The sequence below is a fragment of the Tachyglossus aculeatus genome, chromosome 16, assembly GCF_015852505.1.
Source record: "Tachyglossus aculeatus isolate mTacAcu1 chromosome 16, mTacAcu1.pri, whole genome shotgun sequence".
Lineage (NCBI taxonomy): Eukaryota > Metazoa > Chordata > Mammalia > Monotremata > Tachyglossidae > Tachyglossus > Tachyglossus aculeatus.
The window spans coordinates 34,619,432-34,645,529 of record NC_052081.1 but is presented as its reverse complement, the minus strand read 5'-3'; the positions used below and the strand labels follow the sequence as shown (position 1 = coordinate 34,645,529).

At 43.8% G+C, this 26,098-nt stretch overlaps 1 protein-coding gene across 1 annotated transcript in view; it reads left to right on the top strand.

Moving 5' to 3' along the window:
* Positions 1–26,098, top strand: part of SORCS3 (sortilin related VPS10 domain containing receptor 3) — a 404,518-nt gene that overhangs the window by 177,527 nt on the left and 200,893 nt on the right. Inside the window, exon 3 of the mRNA XM_038758619.1 lies at positions 12,554–12,653. Within this exon, the coding sequence (XP_038614547.1) occupies positions 12,554–12,653 (100 nt within the window). The remainder of the gene's footprint in view (positions 1–12,553; positions 12,654–26,098) is intronic.

Here is a 26,098-nt window from a genome sequence, read left to right as displayed (position 1 = left end):
TAAGTTGAATAAGACTGGCTTTAATACTCAACCGGATCTTAACTTTGGTGATGAGGAAAGGATCACACAAGGTTTCCTTGATTCTAATAATCTGTGAATCAAGCATTTATTGAATGCTTACCATGTGCAGAGCACTCTCCTACGTGCTTGGGGGAGTACAACAGATTTAGGTACGTGCAATCCCTGCCCACAAGTAGTTTACAGTCTAATAGCTGATAGTGTTGAATCCTTCCATTATATCTATGAATTCCATACAGAAGCCTGGAAGCTTTCCTTCCTACTCCTTCTGTCTCTGACTACAATAGTGAATGTGTCTGTTGTGCTTTCTGGGTTCCAAAATGATATTGCAATTCAGGTGTTTGGATTTCCCAACATATTTTGGGTCTTTGAGGAATTACACTGGAGATCTATTGATTCTTCTTCACACTTTAGATGTGTGACCCCTTTAATCTGATGACGGATTTCATCAAAAGAGCATATATTTCTCAAAAAACCTGTACAATATGGCAAAATATGTGAGAGCAGGGGTGTTCTTCTGTTGTGTGTTTCCAGGCACTTAGTACATTATCAGCACTAAGCTGTCGGTATGTAGCCTTTAGTACAGTTAATGATGGCATGAAGCGTTTTGACCCCCAGGACGAGAGGTGGAAGTCTGAAAGAAAAGTAGCAAACCCTAGGCAAATAGTGCCCATATTTTACCGTTATTTTGAAATTAGCCCAGAGCTCAGTCCATGAGATGCTGTTTCCAAATCCAACTGTAATTTCACAGTTCTAGAGGTAACACTGGTGTCTGTGTCTAATCCTCCCCAGAAATTTAGGAGGGGCACTAGGTTTTTAGGGCTCCAGGATAATGATTCACACATTGGAGCAGTATATCCCTAAATGGCAATTTGGTAGTGGGAAGAATTCATATCCTTCCAGATTTATCAGTTGTTTTACTGACCCTTTCAAAGACAAGGTGCAATGGAAATAGGTACAATTAATTTGTCTTCATGTTCACAGGCTATTATGATGAGTCACAACCAGCTCTTTAAATAAAGAAATCTAAGGGAGGGACAGGACTGTTTAATCAGGCTGCGGCGAACCAGGTCTAAAGCTTTAAACTTCCAGTCAAAGATCTTCCATATGCCCATGACCACTCTCTCAACTCAGGAAACATAAGATGAGCCTTTCTTGAATGTGTTCGGTACCCTCTATGGGCCGTGGGACAATAGATGTACTCCTTTCACATCTGGTCAGGAGGGGCTCAGGAACAAGAGGCTAAGGGAAGTGAGTCTGCAGTGGCTAAAATGCCAAGGAAAGGGTTGTGTCTCTAGGAGAACTGGGGCAGCCCAGTGCTGGTGGTCATGATGGCAAGATGGTAAGGAAAGTTGCTGAGTTAAATTTTCCTTTTGACACCCAGAAACATTCCCTGTATAATAGTTCCACTTAGTCAGTATGGCCTGATTGCCCCGTGTGGTTCCCCGCAGCACCCTGGAAGACTTCATTCACCTCCCACCAGCAGGATCCAGCAGGCCGCGTGGAGTGCATGGGCACCCTTTTCTCCCATTAGGTGACAGAGTGTCCTTGGGAATCTCTAAGGGATCTCCCGCATTAGAGCTAAGTGACAGTATGTAGATTTAAAATGCTGTAGAAATTAAATCACTGGCAAGTTTTGTTGCTCCAGTGGTTTGGGCTTGGATATTTCCTTTCTTGGGCCAATTTAGTGAGATAAGGATGCCTAAACATGTTCCCTAGACTTTATTTTACTGTCCTTTCCTAACTTTTGCAGCCTCTGATGCTCTCAAGTCCACCACCCCACTCCCCCCGACCGCATCCGTTCCCCTCAGTCTTCCTGTGCTCCTTTCTCTCCCAGACAGATGATAATAGCAGTAATGATGGCATTTGTTAAGCACTTACTATGTGTAAAGCACTGTTCTAAGCTCTGGGGAGGATTCAAGATCAGATTGTCCCACGTGGGGCTCACAGTCTTAATCCCCATTTTACAGATGAGGTAACTGAGGCTCAGAGAAGTGAAGTGACTTGCCCAAGGTCACACAGCAAACATATGGTGGAGCTGGGATTAGAACCCACAACCTCGGATTCCCAAGTCTGTGCTCGGGACTGAGCCACGCTGCTTCTCATGAGATCTCACCTTTCAGGGTGATGAGAATGGCTCAGTATACTTGGGAGCTACATAATCTGGACTTGGGCTGCAGCCTTCTGATTTCATTTTCTGCACACCTCCTCTGAACAAACATTTGTGGGTCTGAAGAGAAGAGTGGCAGTTATGTGGGAGTAAAGTAGACTGGGCTGGTGACTCTTGCCGCCACCCACCCTGACTCCCCATGTATCTGAAGCCACTGGCTCAAACGGAGCTCCTTAGGCCTTGGAGATATTTCGCGTGGCCTAGCCTGGGTTCTAATCGTGGGTCTACCATTTGCCTGCTGTGTGGCCTTGGGCAAGTCACTTCACTTCTCCGGGCCTCAGTTTCCTCCTCCGTAAAATCTCCATTTTTTTTTAAAGATGAGGAAACTGAGGAACCTTTTCTCACTCCCCATTAAACTCTGAGCCCTGCATGGGAAAGGGACTGGGCTGATTCTACATATAGTGTTTTTAAACCAGTGTTTAGAACACTGCTTGGCACATAGTAAGCATTTCACGAATACCCCAATTAATATTATCATTACACCTGGGGCCCCTGGCCATTGATTCCCATAGAATAAAATAGGAACCAAGCATCGTGGCTTCTCACCTCTGAGCTCCCCCTTAAATAGTTGAGCTCTTGGACAGCACTGAGTACAGCTGAGACAGGTTCTCTGGATCTGGAGTGAGCATGGACACAGTCATCGGCTGGGCTGAGGGCAGTCAGCCCCAAGCCATGTCCCTCCCAGTCATGCAATTTAGGAAAGCCTCTTTCATTATGACAGTGGGAACTTGAAGAGATAAAAAAAAATGATTCTATTTCCTTTGTACCTGCCTTTGAAAGGGTAAGTAATATAACTGGTAAATCAGATCAGGAGAAAAGGCCAGTAAGAACAGTTCTCTCCCTTTGGAAATGTGCAGTGTTTTGGAAGATGGTGTGTGATTTGGAGAAACCAAACCTGGCCCAAGGAGATATTTCAATAATAATTTGCTTTCTATTTGAAGGCTGAGATTACTTATGTGCCTTATTATTTGCGGTCGAGAAATAACTGGTCTTGCCAGTCTTGTCGTGTAATCTCCCAGGTTTGTTTGGCATGCCTAGCCACTGAGGAACTACTGCAGGATGGGCCAAAAGGGCATCATGGCTCTTCTGATTTACATTACAAAGCCCCTCGAGGAAGCCATTCATTAGGTTTCTGCTTGGATTGAAACTTTTGGCCCTGTAATTTTGATTGTCACCTTCTAGGCACCTAATTGTATTCTTTCCTCTTAATTGTTGGCTCTATTTTGGTAGCTCTGTCTCCCATCCTGAAGTTGGGAACAATGTTTTTTCCAAAGTGGAGCGCCTCATTTCATTAGTTTTCAATTTTAACCCTGGGGAGGGTGGGTAGGTAGAACTGGATCTTCTGGGTTTACGCCATCGAAGCAATACTTTAAAATGTATTTAATCATGGAGTAATCATGTGCAAAGTACTTGATCATGGACTGTCATACTGGAGACAAGGTACTTAGGACTTAGGCTGGTTAAATGGGACTTTTCCAGGCTAGTGAAGGAAGTTCTCCTTTTGTAGATGTAGAACCAAAAAGGTGGTGGGAGAAAGGCGAGAGAGAGAGAGAGAGCAAAATTTATTTTGGTGATTCCATGTCAGCACAGTGAAAAACACTGTCATTTCAAAGTGAATGCCAATTTAAGTCTCTGCGTATGTGAATTCAGAGACCTGGCACATACCTAACACAGACTGCGGCTTCCACCCCCACTTCCTTCTGATGCCCTGTGGGCCTTCTGCCTGGAGTTGTGAGAGCGGAAGGCCTGAAGTCATCTGGGCTGGGTTGTGAGGAGAGCAAGCAGTGGAAGAGGAGGAAGAGAGAGGTGACCAGGGGGTTAGATGCTCCAGGGCTCTCCTTCCCACCTCCTCCCCTCACCCAGCACCTCTGACACTGCCACCAGTGGCTTTCACCTCATCTTGTCCAAGTTCAACCTTTGCCCACTGGTTTCCCTGCCTGAGAAGGTAGGGAAAGCTAGGTGTGAAGGTCCAGGGTGGCAGTGACAACAGCAGCAGTGAGATCCAGGGCATTAGGGCTGTAGAAAACAGATTCAAGAATAGATATAAAATAGGGATATGGAGGGCCTGGAGAGATGGGTCAAGTTTGGTGTGTGGGAAGGAGAGCTGTAGGACATCAGGGACATGTGCCTCAGAATGGGGGACCTAGATTCATTTAGCTCTTTTTTAAAAAGAAAAATGGTATTTGTTAAGCGCTTGCTATGTGCCAAGCACTGTACAAAGCACTGGGGTAGCTACAAGTTAATTAGGTTGGACACAGTCCCTGTCCCACATAGGGCTCACAGTCTTAATCCCCATTTCACAGATGAGGTAACTGAGGTCCAAAGAAGTGACTTGCCCAGAGTCCCCCTTCAGACCAATGGCAGAGCCAAGATTACAACCCAGCTGCTTCTGACTTACACGCAAGTGCTTTATCCACCAGGCTATGCTTCCTGTCTGTAGTCTCTGAGGCTCCTAGAGCAGGGAAATTCACACTTCTGGTGAATACGGAAGATAGCTAGGGAAAACGGATGACTCCAGGATCACACAGGCCATAAGCCAAGAACTCACTTGTCTGCCCACTCACATGCAACATACACTGGGTGACTTCACTGATTTGTGTCAACCATACTGCAAAGCCGAGAGCATTCTCTGGGACAACTCATCTCAGTCCTGGACTGCATCTGGCCACCAGCTGGACCTTGGGAGGATGGAGTTTATCAGGTACCAGGCCCAAGGGAATGGGAATCAAGGGAGGGCACATCACAGGTTGTGATGATGGCGATGCCAGGGAGCCAAGTCTCCGTTCTTCCTTGCCACCGCCACCATTCCGTTCTGTGTCCTCTGATCCTCTTCCTGTACAGACCCTGGAAAGAGGGCCTCTCTGGTCACCCAGTCTTGCCGGGTTCAGTGTGAGTCCCATCAGTCACAGGATCCCCTCAGAGCATCCCCAGCCTCAAGGGTCAGGTGAACAGGATGACAGTTACTGGCTTCTGGAAAGTCAGGAGTAGGTCTTCAGGGCCCAAACAGAAGGGCAGATGTGCAACCAGGTTCCCAGCAAGATCCATCCCCACCCTCCATGCCAGATTCCCGGAGCTGAGGCTGGGCTCCTCGGCCCTCAAGCTCCTGCTTGGCTCGCCATGTTCTGCAGCCCCCTGCCCTCCCCACTCACACACCATCCCTTTCTTCATTCTCCACCTCTGTCCACCTCCCCAACACTGTGCCACTTAACATCCCTGCCCGGATCTCACCAGGTCTCAGCGAAATTATTTAAAATTTAAACAAACTTATGGCAGAAACGTTTACATTTCAGGGGACAGAGGGAGGGATATAGGAGGGATGAGGATAACTACCACAGATGCACACTGTAAAAGGGGGAAGTGGGGACTCAGCACATGTGTGGCAGCATTCTTAATGGGGTCTCAGGAGTGGGGGCTATCTTGAATATCCCAGGGGCTGGCCATCTTGAGGGCATCAGGAGAGTGGCTACTGCTGCTCTGAAACACCCGCTTACCTAGTTCACCACGTAAAGCTGGCCTTGGGATGGAGGTTTGGGAGGTGGTTGGGGGTGAAGAGGAATTGAACGACGTTTCACTTGAGCTGCTGGTTTCATTTCTGTGAAAATAGAAGTGGGGAGGTGATACTGAGGTGAGAGGAAAGGAAGCAAGCAGCATCCAGAACAGAAGGTTTGGGTAAAGCTGGAAATGACCTGGTGCTTCCATTCGTGGCTAATCCTCCAAAAGCAGCTGTTAGGCACCGTGAAACCCCACAGAACCACCTCCTTATAATTCTCTTACCTCCAGCGGAAAAATGAGATTCTGGTTCAGGCTGGTTTCAGGTAGTAGGGAAAAGAATTGTCTATGCTCCATGGAAATGTGGCTCTGGCTCCGTTTATTGACTTTTTTCATTTTAAATTAACTTTCCATATGATTCCTACCACTTTTTTTGCCATGAATAAAATGGGAGAAAGCCTGGAGAGATGATGGTTTTTGCCCAGAATAAACTGCATCCCGAAGCCCAGGCACACTGGAGGGGAAGCCTGAGGATTGCAGCTTTTCTGTGTGAGGGGGAAGCTGCTTGGCAGCTTTTACAGGAGGGGCCAGAGATGCCTTCTCAGTTCCGGATTGCTTTTTGCGGAGCTGTGAAAGAAACACATTTGTAGTTGATGGGAACAAAATGAGAGCACCAATAATCTTTCCACCCTTTCCTCCAACCTGGGGGAATTGCTTTTCAACCACTGGTGGCAATTACATTTTTCCCCTTTAAAAAGGGCTCTGCAGTATTAGCCAGTTATCTTAGTTTGTGATGGAGACAGCTTTCTGACTACTTATAGATTTGAGTAGTATTGGTTCCACGAAGGCCGGGAGGAGGTGCACTGTGGTCAAAGTAAAAACTGTGGTGTTTGTACAGCATTTACTATATGCCAAACTCTGTACTAAATCCTGTGATAGATGGAAGACAATTAGGTTGGCCTCTGTCTCTTTTGGGGCTCACAGTCTGAGGGAGGGAGAGCAGGCATTGAATCCCCATTTTAATGATGCGACTCATATGACACTATGGACCCTGTAAAGTCCTTTGTGGTAATATTTTTTGAGTGTTCACTGGGTGCAGAGAAGTAAATCTCAAAGAAGTGGCTAGTTGTGAATTCATAAGGAGCTTACACTCCTAAAACAACCAGGCGACAGCCTCTTTTTATGCCCGATGGGACTGGAACTGTGGGTCTTACACTGGCTTTTTTAGCCACTCACACATTCAGGTGGATTTCACCGTCAGTGGTTGTGTCTTCGAATATGGAGGATAACACTATCTATTCTGAGGTAATGAGCACCTTGTGGGCCAGGGACTGTGTCTAATTCTCATCTGAGTAATTTTTTTTCCTAACACAGTGCAGTGCTTCATATGTGGTTTTATTTTTGTGGTATTAAGCACTTATTATGGTTCAAGCACGCTTCTGAGCACTGGGGTACGTACAAGTTAGTTCAGACACAGCCCATGTCCCATATGGGGCTCATAATTTAAGTAAGGGGGAGGACAGGCATTGAATCCCCATTTTACAGGTAAGGAAACTGAGGCTCAGAGAAGTTAAGTAAATTTCCCAAGGTCTCAAAGCAGGTGAGTGGCAGAGCCAGGATTAGTACCCTGGTCTTCTGAGTCCCACCCCTGTGGTTTTTCCACTGGGCCATGCTGCTCCTTAAATACTAATATCATTAAGCGTGGTGAGGGGTAAACTATTAATGGGAATTCAGGTGTTCTGAGGTTGCATTCAGTTGCTCTTGGTGACACACACCTCCCATTGGCTTATTTTTCTAAGCTGAAGATGTTTTCTTTCCTTTGATTCAGCCAACACAACTTGAGCTCTAGAGGCCAATTGGGCTCTTTCTGACTGCTGTTCCATTGCCTGGGGTTAGAGTGCAGCCTGAGGAATTCCTTTATTGATGGAGCGCAAGAGGAAATGGATATAACTTAGATCTTCTCTTGGTTTCAGTGGCACACGTGAGTGTCATGGCTCCCACAAGGGGAAAGATTTGTTCCTGTCTTCAGTAGGAGCAAACCCTTCCCAAGAGATATGTGGAACTCAGGAATGCTGTGTGTCATTTGGCCTTGGGTGTTTTTCCCAGCTGTTGCTGTAACCAAGTAGCCCTTGTAAGTTTCATGGCAGACTCTGGTGCTCTAACAGGAGTTGCTCCACACTGGATTGTGGGGTCAGCATTGATCTCCCCTCTCCTCCTTTCATTCATTCATTCAATCGCATTTATTGAGCGCTTACTATGTGCAGAGCACTGTACTAAGTGCTTGGGAAAGTATTATGCAGAAATCAAAGGTGACAATCGCTGCCCACAGCGAGCTCACAGTCTAGAGGGGGGAGACAGGCATCAGTACAAATAAACAGATATCAATATAAATTACTAAAATAACAGATATATGCGTAAGTGCTGTGTGGCGGGGAGAGGGGGAAAGAGCAAAGGGAGCAAGTCAGGGCGACACAGAAGGGAGTGGGAGATGAGGAAAAGTGGGTCTTAGTCTAGGAAGGCCTCTTGGAGGAGATGTACCTTCAGAAGAGCGAAATGTCCAGCAGTCAGACTTTAATCATTCAGGTCAGACCTCGATCTCTTGTTAGGATTCCGATCACTCTCCTTTGTAAGAGAGAAAGGATAGTAGAGTCCATGTTTAAGAGACAATTCAGTGTTTAACAAATGGACTTCCAGTGATCTGCTTTTTGGTAGTTGGATGATTTAGTTGCTTTATTTTCAAGGACTTTTGTCTACACCATTATAAGTCAAAGATTACTCTGGGATCGTGATAAATCAGGAGTCAAGCCGGTGAAAGCAAAAGACAATGTCATTTTGGTTCAGACTAATGGTGGGTTTATCCAAATATTCTGTGTCTGACCAGGGCAATTAAATATGCCAGGGAGAAGAGTGTAATGGTTATTCTCCTTTGACATCCACTCTTTGGTTATAGATGTTCCATGGAACATCATTAATTTTCTCTCTAATAACCCACTGGGGACCGATCATCCATGTATAAATTTCATGCAATTAGAGCCTGCTAAATTTACCTCTAGCATTTCCTCTATTTACTCATTATAATCATCATCATTGACATTATTATTCATTATGAAGCTCTTGTCCATCAATTTATCCAAACCCTTCTTGAGCCTTTTTTGCATATTGCCTAGAGGATAGAGCACAGGCCTGGGAGTCTTAAGTTGCTGGGTTCTAATCCACTTGTCTCCTGTGTGACTTGGGCAAGTCACTTAACTGCTCTGTGCTTCAGTTACCTCATCTGTAAAACGGGGATTAAGACTGTGAACCCCGCATGGGACGTGGACTGTGTCCAACCTGTTTAACTTGTATCTGCCCCAATGCTTAGGACAGTGCTTAGCATATAGTAACACATGCCATTAAAAACTACCAGTACCAGCTTAAGAAGTACCATTAAAAAAACACCTTCTATGAGTTCCAGTGCTCATCATTCTTGTGTGAGTCTTTCCCACTTTGTTCTGAACCTGACACCTTCAAGGTTTAATGGCACCTTCAAAACCTCCTGCTCTAGGGCTTGATGAACAACAGTTCTGGGTTTGCCCTGTTGATACCATCAAGATTTTGTAAACTTCAGTTATCTCCACTCAATCTTTGTCTTGTGGGCGGGGAACATGTCTATCAACTCTGTTATACTCTCCCAAGTGCTTACTACAGTACTCTGCACACAGTAAGTACTCAGTAAAGATGATTGATTTCAAGGCTGAAGGGTTTTCATCCTTTCATTCTACTCTGAAATGGGAATAGCTCCATCATCCCCCTCAGTCTGTTTTTGCTTCTCCACATCTTCTCCAGTTTTATTCTTTCTTTATTCAGAGTAATAATGATTATTAAGCACTTACTATGTGCCAGGCACTGTACTGTACGGGGCCAGAGTAGTGATCTGAACTACTCCTGGTATTATGTGTATGGACTTCTAGGTTTTATATCGTGCCCACAATGTTTGTTTTTGTCTTCTGTATACCTCTCAATAATGCCCAGAATTTTGTTGGCCTTTTTGGCACATCTGAAAATGAAGGATCAGTTGATAATGATTCCAAGATCTCTTTCCTGAACTGGGACTATTATTCAGAGACCATCAAGAGGGCAGTTTTACTTAGATTTTTTTCCCCTTGCATTTGCTCACATTGAGATGTTGCCAGAGTTTATCCCAAACTGTGCAGCTCTGGAAGAGGTAAAGTAATTGTATTTACTATCCATTTCACTGTGTGCAGAGCAATGTACTAATTGCTGGGAAAGAATCCAGAGGGGGAAATTTAAACACAGTCCCGGACCCTCAGGCAGCTTACAATCTGAAAATATTAAGGGGAGAAGGGACTGGGACCAAACGCATAAGGAGAGATGAAACAAAACTGAGCAACATGAAGACATTTGACAAATGTGCAAAATAAAAACAAAATTCAGTAGGGTGCTGTAGCTAGAGGAGCAGAATTTCAGGCTCAGCATCCAACAATCACAACTGCAGCCACAGTATCTGGTCAGAAGGAGAGCTCAGATTCATCCTCAAGCTTAGAGACTTCATAGTGAATTCCTTCCAGGTCATTTAGGAAGGTATTAAACCAAACAGTCCTAGCACTGATGTCCCAAACTCCCCATATTAATAATTATGATATTTGTTTAAGCCCTTATTTGGCAACCACTCTACTAAACACTGGGGTAGATAGAAGATAATCAGGTTGGACACAGTCTCTGTACCACATGGTGCTCACAATCTAATTATTTTTCCTCATCTCCAAAGCTTTATTTCTGCCCTTTGTTTTCTATCTCTTAGCCAATTTTCCATCCATGACAGAACATTATTTCCAATCCCGTGATTACTCAGATAAAAACAAACAAAAAAATGGGTGGAACTTTGTCAAAGACCTTAGAAAACCTAAATACGTTTTTGTCTATTTATTCCCCTCATTCCTGCTACATGTTGACCCTCTTAGAGTACTCCACCCAGACTTGAGGCATGATGTTTGTGTAAATAAACTTTGTCTTTTGCCAAATAGGTTGTGCTTGACTTGCTGCTCGTTGATCCTAAATTGAATGATATAGTCTAACAACTTACTAGGTATAGACGTGAGTCTCACTGGTCTATTATTTACAGGATCACCTCTTGGAACCTTCTTTTAAGCTACCAATCCTCTGGTTCAGTGGCTGTTTGTAATGATAGGTTCTATATTCTGGATGACAGGTCTGCAACTGTCCTTTTGAATTATTTGAGAAATCACTGTCATTTGATCCTGGTAACTTATTAAATATAATTTATCAGTTTGGTCTAAAACAACCAAATTTGATCCAGTTCCTCTGACCTATCTACTTCGAAAAACAATTTGCATGTTGGCTTCTCTCCAAGATCTCTCTTGAAAGAGACTGAGCTAGAGTTCATTGAACCTCTTAGCTATCTCCTTTTCATCCCAGAGAGCACCTTTTCATCCCAATCAAGTGGCCCTTCTCATTCCTAAAATAGCATACTGTCTTTGATATAGCTGAAGAATCTTTTAACTCTTTTTGTCCCTTACAAAAGTTTTTTGAAACTCCTTTTTAGCCAGTCTAATTTACAGTTTACCCCTGACTGCACATTTTAAAATCATCTTTCTCTTTTAAGTTAAAGGATTATTTTTTATTTCCTTCAAAGCTCCCTTTTTACTTTGCCAATTAGCCTATGGTGTTTCATTTTAGTCACTTTATTTTAATTTGCTTCATTTTATAACCAACTTTTTAGCCATTCTACTGCTTACGTAAATATACCTATCCTTAGCATTTATGTATGTTTACATGTGCATTCAGTTATCTATACTGATATTTCGTCCTGGAATATTCAACTCCCTAGCTGATTGTTGTCCTTTCTACTGCTCCACTATTGGTAAATAATTTGTTTGTCTCCCTGTTTAGATGATAAGCTCCTCGTGTGCAGGGCATATGACATCATTTCATATCTCAAAGGCCAAGTACGATGCGTCACATTCCATAGGAGTTTACAAATCTAGTACTTCCTCCTGGGCCTCAAAGCCTCCAGGGTACTTATTGATTGCTTTAGAGTGACCAATCAACCATATTTAGTGAGTGCTTACTGTGAGCAGAGCACTGAACCAAGTGTTTGGGAGAATACAATATAACAGATGCATTTCCTGCCCATAATGAGCTTACAGTCTAGAGTCTGCAACCCTTCACAGGAAGGAAGTTCTTCTCCCTCTTCCTTCTTTTGTCTTCTTTCCTCCATTTTCCTTCCAACCTCTATGGTTAGGTAGAGAACAAAATAAATAATAACAAAAAATGTGGCATTTAAGTGTGTACTCCGTGCCAAGCACTGTACTAAGTGCTGGGTTAAATACACTAAGTATAGTGCTGGGTTAAATACAAGATAATCAGGTCAGACACAGTCCCTTTCCCATATAGAGTTTATAATGTGAAGTGGAGGGAGAACAAATATTGATTTGCCATTTTACAGATGAGAAAACTGACTCAGAGAAGTTATGAGTTTCCCAAAGTTACACAGCAAGCAAGTGGAAGAAATGGAATTAGACTCCAGGTCTCAAGAGCCCCAGGACCATGCTCTTTCCACTAGGCCGTTCTGCTTCTCTAAAAAGCATTCACCACATGGGAAGGAGGCTTTTGAGCATTGTTGTCTCCATTTTAAAATGCCAAAAGAAGTGAAATAGGCTTCAGTGAGAATATGGCAAACAAAGGATAGTTGTCACAGGCTGAGCGGATAAGGTAATTGTTCTGCTAAAATGAAAAGTCTTCTCTTTGAAATGCTCTGTATAATTTTGGAAAAAGATGTGGACAAAGGTTCCTGACTCCCATTTACACATGATCCAACTTTTTCTTAAAACAATTTTCTCTTCTGCTTCCACACAGATCAACAGACTATGGAACAACCTATGAGAAATTAAATGACAAAGTGGGCCTGAAGAGTGTCCTGAGCTATCTTTATGTCAGCCCCACCAACAAGAAGAAGGTAAGGGATTGGTGGGGCAGGGGTGGGGATTGAGAGTGGATGTGAATGAATCACCGGAATACAAAACTAGAGAATGGAAATGGCCCAGCCCAAGTTCCTCCTAGAAAGAGATTTCAATCTGCAAATAAGAAACAGACATACCCATTTCTGGTCTCCCTTTAGAAGGATGATGAACAGTTTGCATTAGGTTGCAAAAGCATTTGGCAATGGTGGAAAAATTGTAGTGTTTTCTGAATATTTCCCTTGTAACAGGTTTTGTTCTGAAGAATAGCAGGGGGAAGGGCGATAATGAATATCCCAGATGATATTGAATTTTTTTCAATCTTAGTCCCTCTCTCTTGTCTCAGCCTGTCTGTTTCTCTTTCTCCCATCCTGTCTCTTTTTCTCTCCCCCTTGTCTAGGAGGCCCAGATAAAATCATGTTAACAGACATGTTAAGTCTGTTATGCCACTTAAGGGCAGCTCTGACATGAACATCTGGAAGGCATGATGTCACAGTCTCCCATCTTTCCCCTGGGGGACATTAATACTTTGATGACTCACAGGGTCCAGATTTGCCATGATTTATGGGTGGGGTCTGATTTACTGTCTTTGTTTCACTGATAATGCCCAGAAGCTTTTGGCTGGCCATGGCAATCCCTGCAGTTACTGGTCTACCGGCCAGAAAAATGCCACTGTCCTACATCACCTCATATATTCTCCCTTTCAACATGGGGCTTTACAGTCATATTTTGCTGTGGTTAAATACTGCGCTGTCCTTTGCCACACTGCTTACATTATCAGAGTTGCAGAACCAATGTCTAATTCCCTGCTTGAGAGCATGAAATGGGAATGTGGCATTATAGGATGTAGTATGAAACCCAAAAAATGGAAGTGTGTGCTTTAGGTGAGGTGAAGAGTGACAGGTGCATGAGGAAAACCACTTGAATCTCTTGGTGGATACTGAATCAAGGGTGTGTTCCAAGTGACAGACTAGACCTGGGGTCCCTATCAGGATTTTCTGTGGGGCCTCATTCAGAAATATGAAGTATTTGAGGGGCTATGTGTATTAGCATGTAATTTGCATGTGAGAATAGAGATGTTGTAACCATGTTCTTGGGCAGTTTTCAAGTTTCAAATTTTATCACTGCTCACTCTGAAACATTTTGTGTTTTAATCTTTCTCCTTTTCTTCTCATCCTGTCCCACTGATTCTCAGCTCTGCTTTCTGTTCTGAGAAGTAGATAGTAACTAAGGGGGAGGGGCTTACCGAGAATCACATGCAATTTGTGCCAGGCCACCACAGCCTCTGGACCCTACGCTGGAGATCATTGCTCTGGACGGAGCTTTACCATTCCCTGGAAGTTATCGTCCAGCTCAATTGTCACTAGAGAGCCAACCTCGTACATCCACTTTTTAAAATTAACCTCTGGCCAAGAATCCCACTTTGGACCTTAGTGATCCAGTTTCTTTCTACTGAACAGATTAGCCCTGCAATCTAACTACCCCCTTGATTCATCTGAGCTGGCTGAATATATAGTTGTCCTTTGTATTGTTGTTGTGCTTCAGTGTTTGCAAGTTGTGCACTGTCTTCTCTTTTGCCTCCTTGTCTCTCCTTCCTTAGGAAGCTTTTACAGGGAGTGAGCCACTCCCTTCTTGATGGCAGAGTGCTCTACAGGTCCATCCCCAGCCACTGACTCCCAGGTTTTCACTTGGGATGCAGCATTAGCAGGGTGGTTCAGTGAGAAGAGCCCGGGTTTGGGAGTCAGAAGTCATGGATTCTAATCCTGACTCTGCCAACTGTCAGCTGTGTGACTGGGCAAGTCACTTAACTTCTCTGGGCCTCAGTTACCTCATCTGTAAAATGGGGATTAAAAGTGTGAGCCCCACGAGGAACAACCTGAATACCTTGTACCCCCCCAGTGCTTAGAACAGTGCTTGGCACATAGTAAGCACTTAACAAATGCCATCATTGTTATTATTATTACCTGAGATTTTGTCATACTATGGCCTTAAAACATTTCTTCTATCCTCCTTGCATACAGCTCCCAATTTCAGCTTTCCATGCAGCAGCTGTTTGGGTATCCCTTCTAGACTGTGAGCCCACTGTTAGGTAGGGACCTTCTCAATATGTTGCCAATTTGTACTTCCCAAGCTCTTAGTACAGTGCTCTGCACACAGTAAGCGCTCAATAAATATGATTGAATGAATGAATTAATTCTTTCATCACTCATTCTCCTCCTATGCCCCATTCAGCATAGTTGTAATGCTAGGAGACTAAGAACATTCCAGGACTTTCTTTGTGATCTTATCTTGTCATAGGATAATGAGAAATGCTGAATAGTTGAGGTCAAAGTGTACTTTTAGGGCCTGAATACTTAATAATTTTGAGAGAGGCTCCATTTTGATGATAAATCGTGCTCCGAACCCCGTGGCTTCTGATGGAACAGAGATAATTTTTGCTCAAGCTGATGAGGTGGCCTGTGACCAGGTACTCTTCACAGAGAAGTGGGAGAACTTCCTGCCCTTCCCCAAACCTCTAAGGAACCTTCTAGAAATGGCTCCAAATATTAGAATGACAGCCAAGACGCCTGGGTTACTATCCTGATCAATCATCAAGCTTCTTCAAGTTCTGGTTGGTCATAGAGACCTGCAGATACTGCCATTACTTTAATAGTTTTAACACTGTTTCCTACCACTTTGTACTCATTAGTGTTTGGAGGATTAGCAGTTTCTTGGAGGAGGAAAAAACTGTTAGATCTATACGTTCCTAATTGATTTACTAGTGAGAAGGATAATTACTTCTCTAGTATCCTGCAGAAATACAGTGGGAATTGCCTGTCAGATTTCTTTGAAGCACAAACTGCCTCAGCTCAGCTGTTAAATGTGCTGTATGCATTCAGTTGAATGATGCTGGTTATACCAGCCTCCTTTTCCCAATTCAGAGTGGTAACTGTAGGCCCAATCTAGTGGTCAGGCAAAAATGTTAAATGTGTGTTTTCCCTCTTTTTCTATGGGACCTCTTGGCTGGTTAGACAGCTTCAACTATTCACAAGGAGGAAAGTGGATATTAGGGGAGTATGTACCCTCCCAAAATGAGTATATTGGGCCAGAATGCATTTGGTGAGTAGATCAACAGGTTGATACGATTTGTAAGTGTATGGCCTAATGCACACCTGACAGTTGAAGCTGGGTATCTTCACTAACCCCACAGGATACAATGTTCACACTCTGAGCTGGGCCTACAGTGACTTCCCAATGGATGACTCCCACATCTGTCAAATTGGTCCAGTGCTACACTGATCCTTCCCCATCAATTGGCTGCAGTGGCAGTTTCTTCTTGACTAAGGGTCCCCACCCTGGAACCCTTTTGGGATCTATATATGGACCTGCAGAAATCCCATTTCCTGGTGGGAGATGAGCCAGTACCTGCCATACCAGAGCCATCCTGGAACCAGTATGTGTGTTTGCAGTGGGGATGTAAGAAGGAGAGGGTCTGGATGTGAAGATGAGAGAATGTAGGTAGGCAGCAGAGCCTAGTCAATAATAATAATAATGGTATTTGTTTAATGCTTACTATGTGCAAAGCACTGTTCTAAGCACTACAGAGGTTACAAGGTGATCAGGTTGTCCCGGGGGGCTCACTGTTTTAATCCCCATTTTACAGATGAGGTAGCTGAGGCACAGAGAAGTTGTGACTTGCCCAAAGTCACACAGCTGACAGCTGGCAGCGCCAGGATTTGAATCTATGACCCCTGACTCCAAAGCCTGTGCTCTTTCCACTGAGCCATGAGCATGGGCCTGGACGATCAGGGTTCAAATTCTGGCTCTGCCACTTGTCTACTGTGTGACCATGGGCTAGGTACTTAACTTCTCCATTCCTCAGTTACCTCATCTGAGAAATGGGGATTAATAGTGTAAGCCCCATGTGGGACATGGACTGTGTCCAAGCTGATTAGCTCTTAATGCAGTGCCTGGCACATAGTAAGTGCTCAGTGGAAAGAGCCCGGGCTTGGGAGTCAGGGGTCATGGGTTCTAATGCCTCTCCACCACTTGTCAGCTGTGTGACTTTGGGCAAGTCACTTAACTTCTCTGTGCCTCAGTTACCTCATCTGTAAAATGGGGATGAAGACAGTGAGCCCCACGTGGGACAACCTGACCACCTTTTATCCTCCTCAGCATTTAGAACAGTGCTTTGCACATAGTAAGCACTTAACAAATGCCATCATTATTATTATTATTGACAAATACAACCACCACCCCCAAACAAACAAACTGGACAGGCAATAGGAAGTGAGGCTTACAGACACATTCTCGCTCTATGAGTACCTCAACTGTTTTTGAAGATGGTGCTTCTTTTGGTGAGGTTCTGCCCATGTGTGTGATTGAAAAGAGTTATGTGTGTACATAAAGGTAGTTCCTTGCTGTGCTTTCACATCTGCCACTTGCAGAGCCTATCTGTGTTTTAGAGCCTCCCTCCTTAGGATCCTGATCTTCCCGAAGTCTTGGCACAAGGAGAACCATCCCGTTTTCCTGATTGCTGTCTGCTACCTGTAGTGATCTCCCAACATCCCCCTTCCCCTTTACTGTTTTGTGATCTCAACAAGGCCACTTTACCTCTTGCTTTTGCAAAATAGAGATTAAATATCTGTATTCCTCCCCGTACCCCCAGGCTGTAAGCCCTGTATGTGGGAAAGAGACCTTGTCGGATCTGATTATCTTGTCTATACTCCAGGGCTTGGCACATAGAAAGCACTCAACAAATACCACTGTTATTAGTATTAGGGCTTTCACAAGGCTGGAGCTCAGGAGCCGCAGAATACAGTGGGGAGGGGATCCCTCAACCCTCCACAATGGAGCCCAACTGGGAGAGTGGTGTAGCGGATCCAGTGTGGCTTTGGGAGAAAATTTAGCTGGGATTTAATCTGTTAAAGTAGAGAAATGGCTTCATTGTCATCATATGCAGTGTAATGTTGTGTCCTGTCAAATAGGGACCCCCACAAAATTCATCAGCCCCAGGTAAATGGGATGTTAACACAACTCTTGTAGTTGAGTGGCTGAAGACAATGCTTAACTGAGCCTTTAAAACCTTTATTTTCCCCTCACTGATTGTAAATGTTCCCTGTCAGGTCACCATTTAGTCACCACAATCATGCTAATGTCCATTCTCCAGGCATATTCTAATCCCTTCCAGCTATGGTGCAGAGAGCATTGCCTCAGTGCAGGTGAACTAACTGTGTTCAGAGACTTCATTGTTGATCATCTTGTCCTCTGCTGTTAATGCTGGCGACCCTGCTGAAACTGCTCAGAAAGCTGAATAATAATGATGTTAGAGAAGCAGTGTGGCTTAATGGAAAGACCACGGGCTTGGGAGTCAGAGGTCGTGGGTTCTAATCCCGCCTCCGCTACTTGTCTGCTGTGTGACTTTGGGCAAATCACTTAACTTTTCTGTGCCTCAGTTACCTCATCTATAAAATGGGGATTAAAAGTGTGAGCCCCATGTGGGACAACCTGATTACCCTGTATCTACCCCGGCGCTTAGACCAGTGCTTGGCACATAGTGCTTAACAAATACCATAATAATAACAATGTGCCAAGCACTGAAAGGGTCTTCTGTGATAGGGCCAGATTTCAGTCTCATTTAGGAGGTTGGATCCCAGCACAGATTTCCGGACCTTAATTTGAATATCACTCAACTCTGTTGATCTCTTGAAGCTATGATTGCTTTTTCAATTTTCTTCTACTTGGTCAATGCAGTGTTGGAAAGGCTACTGCTTAGGGAGCTAGAATTTGGCAAAAGCTTTTAGTTCTTTGTCTGAGAAAATTTTTTATCTGTGCATAGGGAGGCTGGTTTATAACCTTGGATTTCTCCAGGCTTACTATCAATCGATAATTCTGTGCTACAACCACTGATGGTACATTAACTACCATGGTGATGGTGCATAAGGATTAGCAATTGCAGTATGTATTTTGAGAAATAGTTGTGGTACTGCGGTCTGTGGGAATAATTGGAGACAAACTAATTTTCACATTTGGTGCTTCTGGTAATTATGAAATGCCTCCCTCTAAAGTGTATAGTTCCAGAACTAGTTCTCATAGGTTTTTGACTTGTGAACCTCTGTAGTTTGTATGGAGCTGTCAGTTTATCAACAGAATTTATTGAGGCTCACTTGGCACAGGGAACAGTATGCTAGATCTATGGGGATTACAAAGGAAGAAGAGGACACAGTTCTTGACCTTGGGAAGCATACAGTCTCGTGGAGGATATGGATTGGTTATAAGAAAGCAAGTTAAAATCCTCTCCCATTGATGGAAAATAAGCAGATGCCCCTCAATGACAAAAGAACAAAAATCAATCAGTGGTATTTTTCAAGTACTTACTGTGTACAGAGCACTTTACTAAGCACGTGGTAGAGTATGATAAAACAGTTATCAATCAATTGTATTTATTGAGTGCTTACTGTGTGTTGAGCACTGTCACTTAACGCTTGAGAGAGTACAGTATAAAAGAGTTGGTAGACACATTCCCTGCCTACAATGAACGTACAGTCTACTGCTAAACTGGAAGCAGAGACGATGTGATAAATAATGGAAGGTGACCATTACCACACTGTCTCACTAGCTCAAGAGCACTTTATTCTCCTCCCCATTGTTTTTTGATCAAGGTGAAGCATTCGCCCAAACTCAAACAGCAATTTGTGAGCAGACATGGGTAGATGAAATAGAAAACGGTCAACTCAAGTGTGTCCCACATTCAGGGCAAGAAAAGGAGAGCTGTTATTCTTAAATGTCATTTTCCATTGTGCAGACATAAAATGAGATTTGCCAGCAGAAGGGGATAAGCTGAACAGGAACCAGGGCTAGAAGGTGTTACGTGATTGACCTATTTCCTCCCTCTCTTTGCAGCTAGGTAAGATTTAATCTGCAGAGCTCTAAGTTACCTGAAGGACCCTCATTCCCATTAGGTGGGATATTTCCTATTTTACTGTGCTGGTGTGGACCCTTTACCCTGTGTTAGATACAGGAGGAATTGTTCTGGCTGAATAGCAGGCTGATGTATAATAATCCCACCCAGAGAGATGGCTCCCACAGTCTTCAGTTGGTGAAACCGGGCTCATTCCTGTCTAGGACTAGGGTGAATTACTCACAGCAGGTGTTTAAAGTTTTGCAGAAAGGAGAGGATTTTACCAAATGACATCCCAGTGTGAGGGGGGTAGTTTCTAATTCACACTAGTGTGTGGATTGCATCAGGGATGATGGATGAGAGGGAAGAGATTGTGACAAGGTCAGAGTTTTCTGTTGGTGTGTCTGCGTAATGCTTGTGTGTGTGTGTGTGTGTAATTCCTGTTGATCCCTTGATTGCCTCCATCCAGGACAGCACACGAACATACCCTAGACAATATTGACAGCTCTCTGAAGGGATTTAGTGATGGACTGGCAGGACTGAGTTTGCTCCCCACTGATGTTTCCCTTTATGATTTATTAGCTACCAGAATGTTTTCCATCAGCTGGGATTTAGAACAGTGGAACATGGGTTGCTGGGGTTTGTTCTTATTGCGCTGGATTTGAGAGAGTTTAACGGGCTCCAGACCTTTCCCCTTTCTCCTGGGCCTCGGCATTTAGAGGTTGAAGTGGGGCTCACCCTGGGAGCCAGGGAGGCAGCTTAGTAAGGAATCGTGGGAGTGGGTGGTGTCACCCATTTAATAATAATGATTGTATTAAGTGCTTACCATGTGTCATGTGCTGTTCTAAGCGCTGGGGTAGATACAAAATAATCAGGTCAGGCACAGTCCATATCCCACATGGGGTTCAGCGTCTACGAGGGAGAACCGAAGTTTAATTCTCATTTTACAGCTGAGGAAATTGAGGTACGGAGAAGTGAAGTGACTTGTCCAAGGTCACACAGCAGGTAGGTGGCAGTGCCCGGGTTAGAACCCAGGTCCTTTGACTCTCAGGTCCCCGCTCTTTCCACTGGGCCACTTTTCATTGATTTTTATAGAAGTTCTCTGAAGAAGAGGGAAGATCTGGGACAGGAGAAAGTACTGGTTTCATCCATGACTCACCTAGGAGAGATATGCTAAAATTATTCTGGACTCATTTACATAATCCATAATAACTTTGATTAAGTGATTACAAAGTGCAAACACTGTACAGGGATGGCCTCTGGCCCATGGGGGAGTGGCAGTATAAATAATACTTTGGGGAAGAGGGGGAAGGACTGACACAAGGAATCAAAAGAGGAGTGTAGAAACAGGCCAAATTCCAGCATTGAGTTGCCCAGAGTTTCTGCTCCACCAGGCCCTGGGATTTATGAGGCTGCTTATCAAAATCTTAAATATGCCCTAAAACACTGAAAAATCTCAAAACAGTACTCAGAAACCAGGAAGGAGCAAACTTCTTCCTGTGTACTGGTTAGAGCATGGGACAAGGAGTCAGAAGGTCATGGGTTTTAAGTGCTTAACAAATACCATAATTATTATTATTATTAGTAGTAGTAGTAGTAGTGGTAATATAACCCAGGAGATTGGGCAACTTCAGTCCTGTTTTTAAGGCCAAGAGGGACTCAAAACCTGGTATTGTTATTGAGTCATAGGCTCATCAATGGTTGAAGGAAGCCAGTGAGGTCATCCAATTTGTTCATCCCCTTGCTGTCAGGCAGATCAGTCATAAACAGCCTGAGACAGGTGGGAATATTTCTTCTTTTGAAAAAAAAAAATTCAGAGGAAGAGACTCCATAACCCCCTAACTCAGTCACTGGACAGTGCACAATACTCCCCTTGAATACGGTCTTCCTTATAGCATACTAATATTTCTCCTCCTTCCATTCCAAGTATGTTTCCTCTTCTATTTTGCTGGGGTAGCGATTCTTCTTCAGAGCCTTAGGCTTGTACTCTTTGCTGAATTGACAGGGCACTGCACGGTTCCCCCTCCATCCATACAATAATCCAATAGCAATGCTGATTCACTCATGGGGAGCATAAAAGGAATAAATTAGGAGAAAGGGATCCCACAATCCTGAGTTAATTAAAACAGTGGGTTTTTAAAATACATGTGCAAATCACCCAATAAGTTGCAAGCTATCCATGTAAAATGGTAACATCTTTTCCCTTCTGACTCTTCCATAAATTTTTATGTATTTCAAAATACCCTATGTTAAGTTTCCTCAGAGCAAAAAAGAAAAATCCAATAAAAATCGAATAAATGTAAGACAAATAAAGGGTCCCTAAGAAGTCTGCAAGTGGCTGATTTTTATTGTTCCTCTAAAATTCACAGTTATTGCAATTCATGCATTTATTTAAAAAAGAAATAATTTGATGAACATCCCAAAGGAGGATCAGAGAGAAGCCAATTCATTTTCTCCCATTCTCCAATTTTGAAATAAAAATTACAACACTAAAAAGTCCCTGACAGAATCTAAAAGATGGTCCCATGTTGCAGTATTTACAGGGCTGGGGCGGGTGGTGCGAGGGGGGGGGGGGGGGGGGGGGGACTTTTTTTGTTGTTGTTGAGAGAAGGACTCTGTGTTCCAGAGACAAGTTAATTTCCATGAAGGTCTTTGAATTTACCAAAGGGATGGGTGTGGTTGAAAAGTGTCCTGGTTTTATTGTTCCACAACCCTAAGGCTGCACCTGAAAATCAAACCTGCCCTTTTTGGGTGCACTTGGAAACCCGTTTCACTAGTCCCACTCAGTCATTTCCCTCATGATCACTCTTTCAAGGTTTTGGTTGTGTTGAGCGTGCTGCTACAGAAAGATGTGGACTGTTCAGGCACTAAACCGATAGAGGCTGATCTTTGTTATTTTCCTCTTTTCCTTTATTTTCTTTGGCACCTTCCCTAAATTAAGCTTCTGCAGTCGTGGTTTAGTTTCCCCATAAATTTATTAAATTATGAAGTATGAAAAATGAGGTAGTTGAGCATTAACAAGAGGGGAATTGTTTCCCTCCATCAGCAAAAGAATCAATCAGGACCAAGAAGTGAGCAGGTTTATTTTAAATGCAAAAGGAAGACAAATAAAAGGGGACAAGGTGGTGGCCCTGTTGCGGAGTGAAGTAGGGCAGCATCAGGGGCTCTAACAGGGCATCGCTCAACAGTGTCGGACCATTTACTTTGTGCCAGGCACTGTCCTAAGCATTTGGGAGAGTGAAATACAGTTGGTGAACACAGTGCCCAAGTGGGTCTCCCCATCCCACATCCTGGGCAATTCTTCCTTGGCTTTGGTGTTGCCAGTACCTGTGGGGAGCAGCTGTGTGAACCAAAGACTGCGATACTCCGCTGATCTTCCTGCCTCCGACTTCTTCCCCCTTCAGTGTATACTGCAGGATGATGCCCAGATCATCTTCCCAAAGCAGCATTCAATAATGGAATAATAATGGAATTTATTAAGCGCTTACTATGTGCAAAGCACTGTTCTAAGCCCTGGGGAGGTTACAAAGTGATCAGGTTGTCCCTCTGGGGGCTCACAGTCTTAATCCCCATTTTACAGATGAGGTAACTGAGGCCCAGAGAAGTTAAGTGACTTGCTCAAAGTCCCACAGCTGACAATTGGCAGAGCCGGGATTTGAACCCATGACTCCTGACTCCAAAGCCCGTACTCTTTCCACTGAGCCACGCTGCTTCTCTGCATTCCACATACTTGTCTCCATTCCTCAAAAACCTCCAGTGGCTACCCACCTCACTCTTCCTCAGGCAGAAACTCCGGATAGTGGACTTGAAGGGCTCTCCACCAGTTCTCTTTGTCCACTACTCTTCAACTGTCACTCTTCGTTCCTCTCTAGCTCCTCTTACGGTGTCTTTCTTTCAAGCCCTTTAGTCATCAACTCATTCCTCAGGTTCTTTCTCTGCTTAGAGATCCTTTCCCCTTCAAATTCACGAGACCATTGCTCTCGCCATTTACTAAGCCCTCCTGAAAATCCACCTCCTCCGGGAAGCATTTCCTGAATGAATTCCACCCACCACCCTTGGTCTGCTCATCTCAGCATCTTCATTTAGAACTAATGCATATATTCACATACTCAGTTTATTCCATTTTTCCATGCTCCTACTACAAATTGTGTCTCCCTTCACTCTTATTTTTTATGTATATAATATATGAATGTCATGTCACCATCATTAAATGGTAAGGTGCTTGGAGGCAAGGACTTTTAATGCGCTTTCAAATGCCTAGTACAGTGCTCTCCAAACAGCCCTCAGTAAGTTATGTTGAATACATGAATGTTTACTAGGCAGATCTCACTAACGAAGCACAAGTGGTTACATGTCATGGATGATACGATTTAGAGGATATTTAAAAATTCAAGATAATTGTTGATAATCTAGCACAATTTATCAAGTCCTCACTCTCTACAAAGCTCTGTGATTGGTTCTAAGGGAAGTCACAAAGGAAAGACTAGCAAGATCTCTGACCTCAAGAAGGTTCCAGCATTATGGGAAGGGTCAAAAATACACAAATATTCAGTATAAATAAACACAAGTGACAGAAGCATAAAGCCAAACAACAGAAAGACATGCACAAATTATAGAGCTATGCAGTAAGCATCAAAGGGTAATTGGGAAGACTGAACCTGATGGGGTTAATCTAGGAAGACTTCTCAGGAGAGGTGGGCATTTAGGAAATTCCTTAAGCCAAAGTAAATGCTTAATAAATAGTGTTTGATTATCAAAATAATGTAGCAACTGATTTTCTTTGCCAGTCATACTCTACGTCTTCTCTCCCTGTTTCCCTTATTCTTCATATATATTTTCTCCCAAAATGAAAATAGTAGTAATAGTATTTATTAAGCATTGTGGGGAGAGCTCTTGACACTGTAAACACTGTAAAGCTGAAAATTAGAACCATCTGCGGTTCAGGTATGGCCTCAGGTGTCTTGATTCCTGATATCTTTATTTTCAGTGTGCGGTGACTCAGAAGTGGTAGCTCTGGAGTAAAAGAGTGGGGATAGGAATCCCCCTTGGAGAAACACTCTAGGTTAAAGTGGACTTGGAAGAATTTTGCAAAATGTCATCTGTGATGCTGCCCTGGCCCATGGGGTGTTCATAGCTTATAGGGGAGAGGTCAGTGAACAGTCACATAGAGGAAACACCAGCAGCTAAAATTCAGTGATTAAGAAACAAAGCATTAAAGGTGACATTTGGTTCACGTTTAGAGAGTCATCCTCTCCTGGGGCTTCTCACTACTGCAGGCTGAGTCGGATGGGCCTACCTCCCTGGCTTTCCAAATGTTAGGCAGGTGGTTCTTGCCCACCCTCAGATCCTTGGGAGGAGAACAGCAGTTAGAAAAGTGCTGGCCTCTCACAGAGCTCTGCAGTCCGGGGCTAGGAAGTTTTGGAGAGTGGGGTCTCTACCCCTCTTTGTCCTCTCCTGCTGCAGGGGGAGGTGGGGCAGGGCCCTCGGTGATGAGCAGGGAGATGGAGGCTCCCTTTCTTGAGTGATACTGGTACTGATGATGTAAGGGATTCCTTTGTGTTTTCATATTAGATCTTTAGTTCTCTGTGGTGGTGCCCTGGCCTGCCTTTATATGTGTTATCAGTGGAAATGAAGAAAGCACAGAGAGCTAATTTGCAGTTTTCTTCCACCTCTGGATGAAATTCTCAGACCCCCTGGAGAGTGTGATGGAAGAATTGTCATGGGGCTGATCTGTATGCTCATGGCTGTTCAGTTCTCAGGAAGCCTAGCCCAGTGGCACATACTTTTCCTGAAGCCCACCTGCAGGGTGGACAGTCCATTTTTGCTCACTTGGAAAACGTAACACCTGGCTGAGATGTCATGACTAAATGTGAGTTTTTCTCTCTTAGCCAAAGTCATGTTTTTGGATATATCATCCTAGATGCATACTCAGTTAAATTTGTTTGCATGGCTGACTAGTTAACTAGGTATGTGTTGAATAGCAATGGGTGTGTGGAAAAGGAGAGCATTAGAACATAAGCAATGCTGTTAGTGTCCTATCTGTAATCTAGCCTGCTTAGTGTTCAGTCTCCAACTGTAGCAACATAGGATTAATCTACTTCATTCGCAGTGAACTGAACTCTCTACACTGTTAGCTCATTGTGGGCAGGGAATGTGTCTTTTTACTGTCTTATTGTACTCTCCCAAGTGCTTCCTTAATGCTCTGCACACAGTAAACACTCAATAAATACAGTTGAATGAAAGAGTGGGGTCACCAGGAGTGCCAACGCAGTGAGGTGCATGAAAATGCACCCACCTTTGGGTGGAACAGAACAGCTGGCCAACAGGTTTCTGTTACTTATTTTTAAAATTACTTTTATGGTATTTAAGCACTTACTATGTGCCAGACACTGTATTAACTGCTGGTGTAGATACAAGGTATTTGGGTTGGAGACACTCTCTGTCACACACAGGGGTCAGTCTTAATCCCCATTTTATGGATGAGGTAACTGAGGCACAGAGAATTTAAGTGACTTCCCTGAGGTCACACAGCAGACAAGTGACAGAGCTGGGATGAGAAGCCAG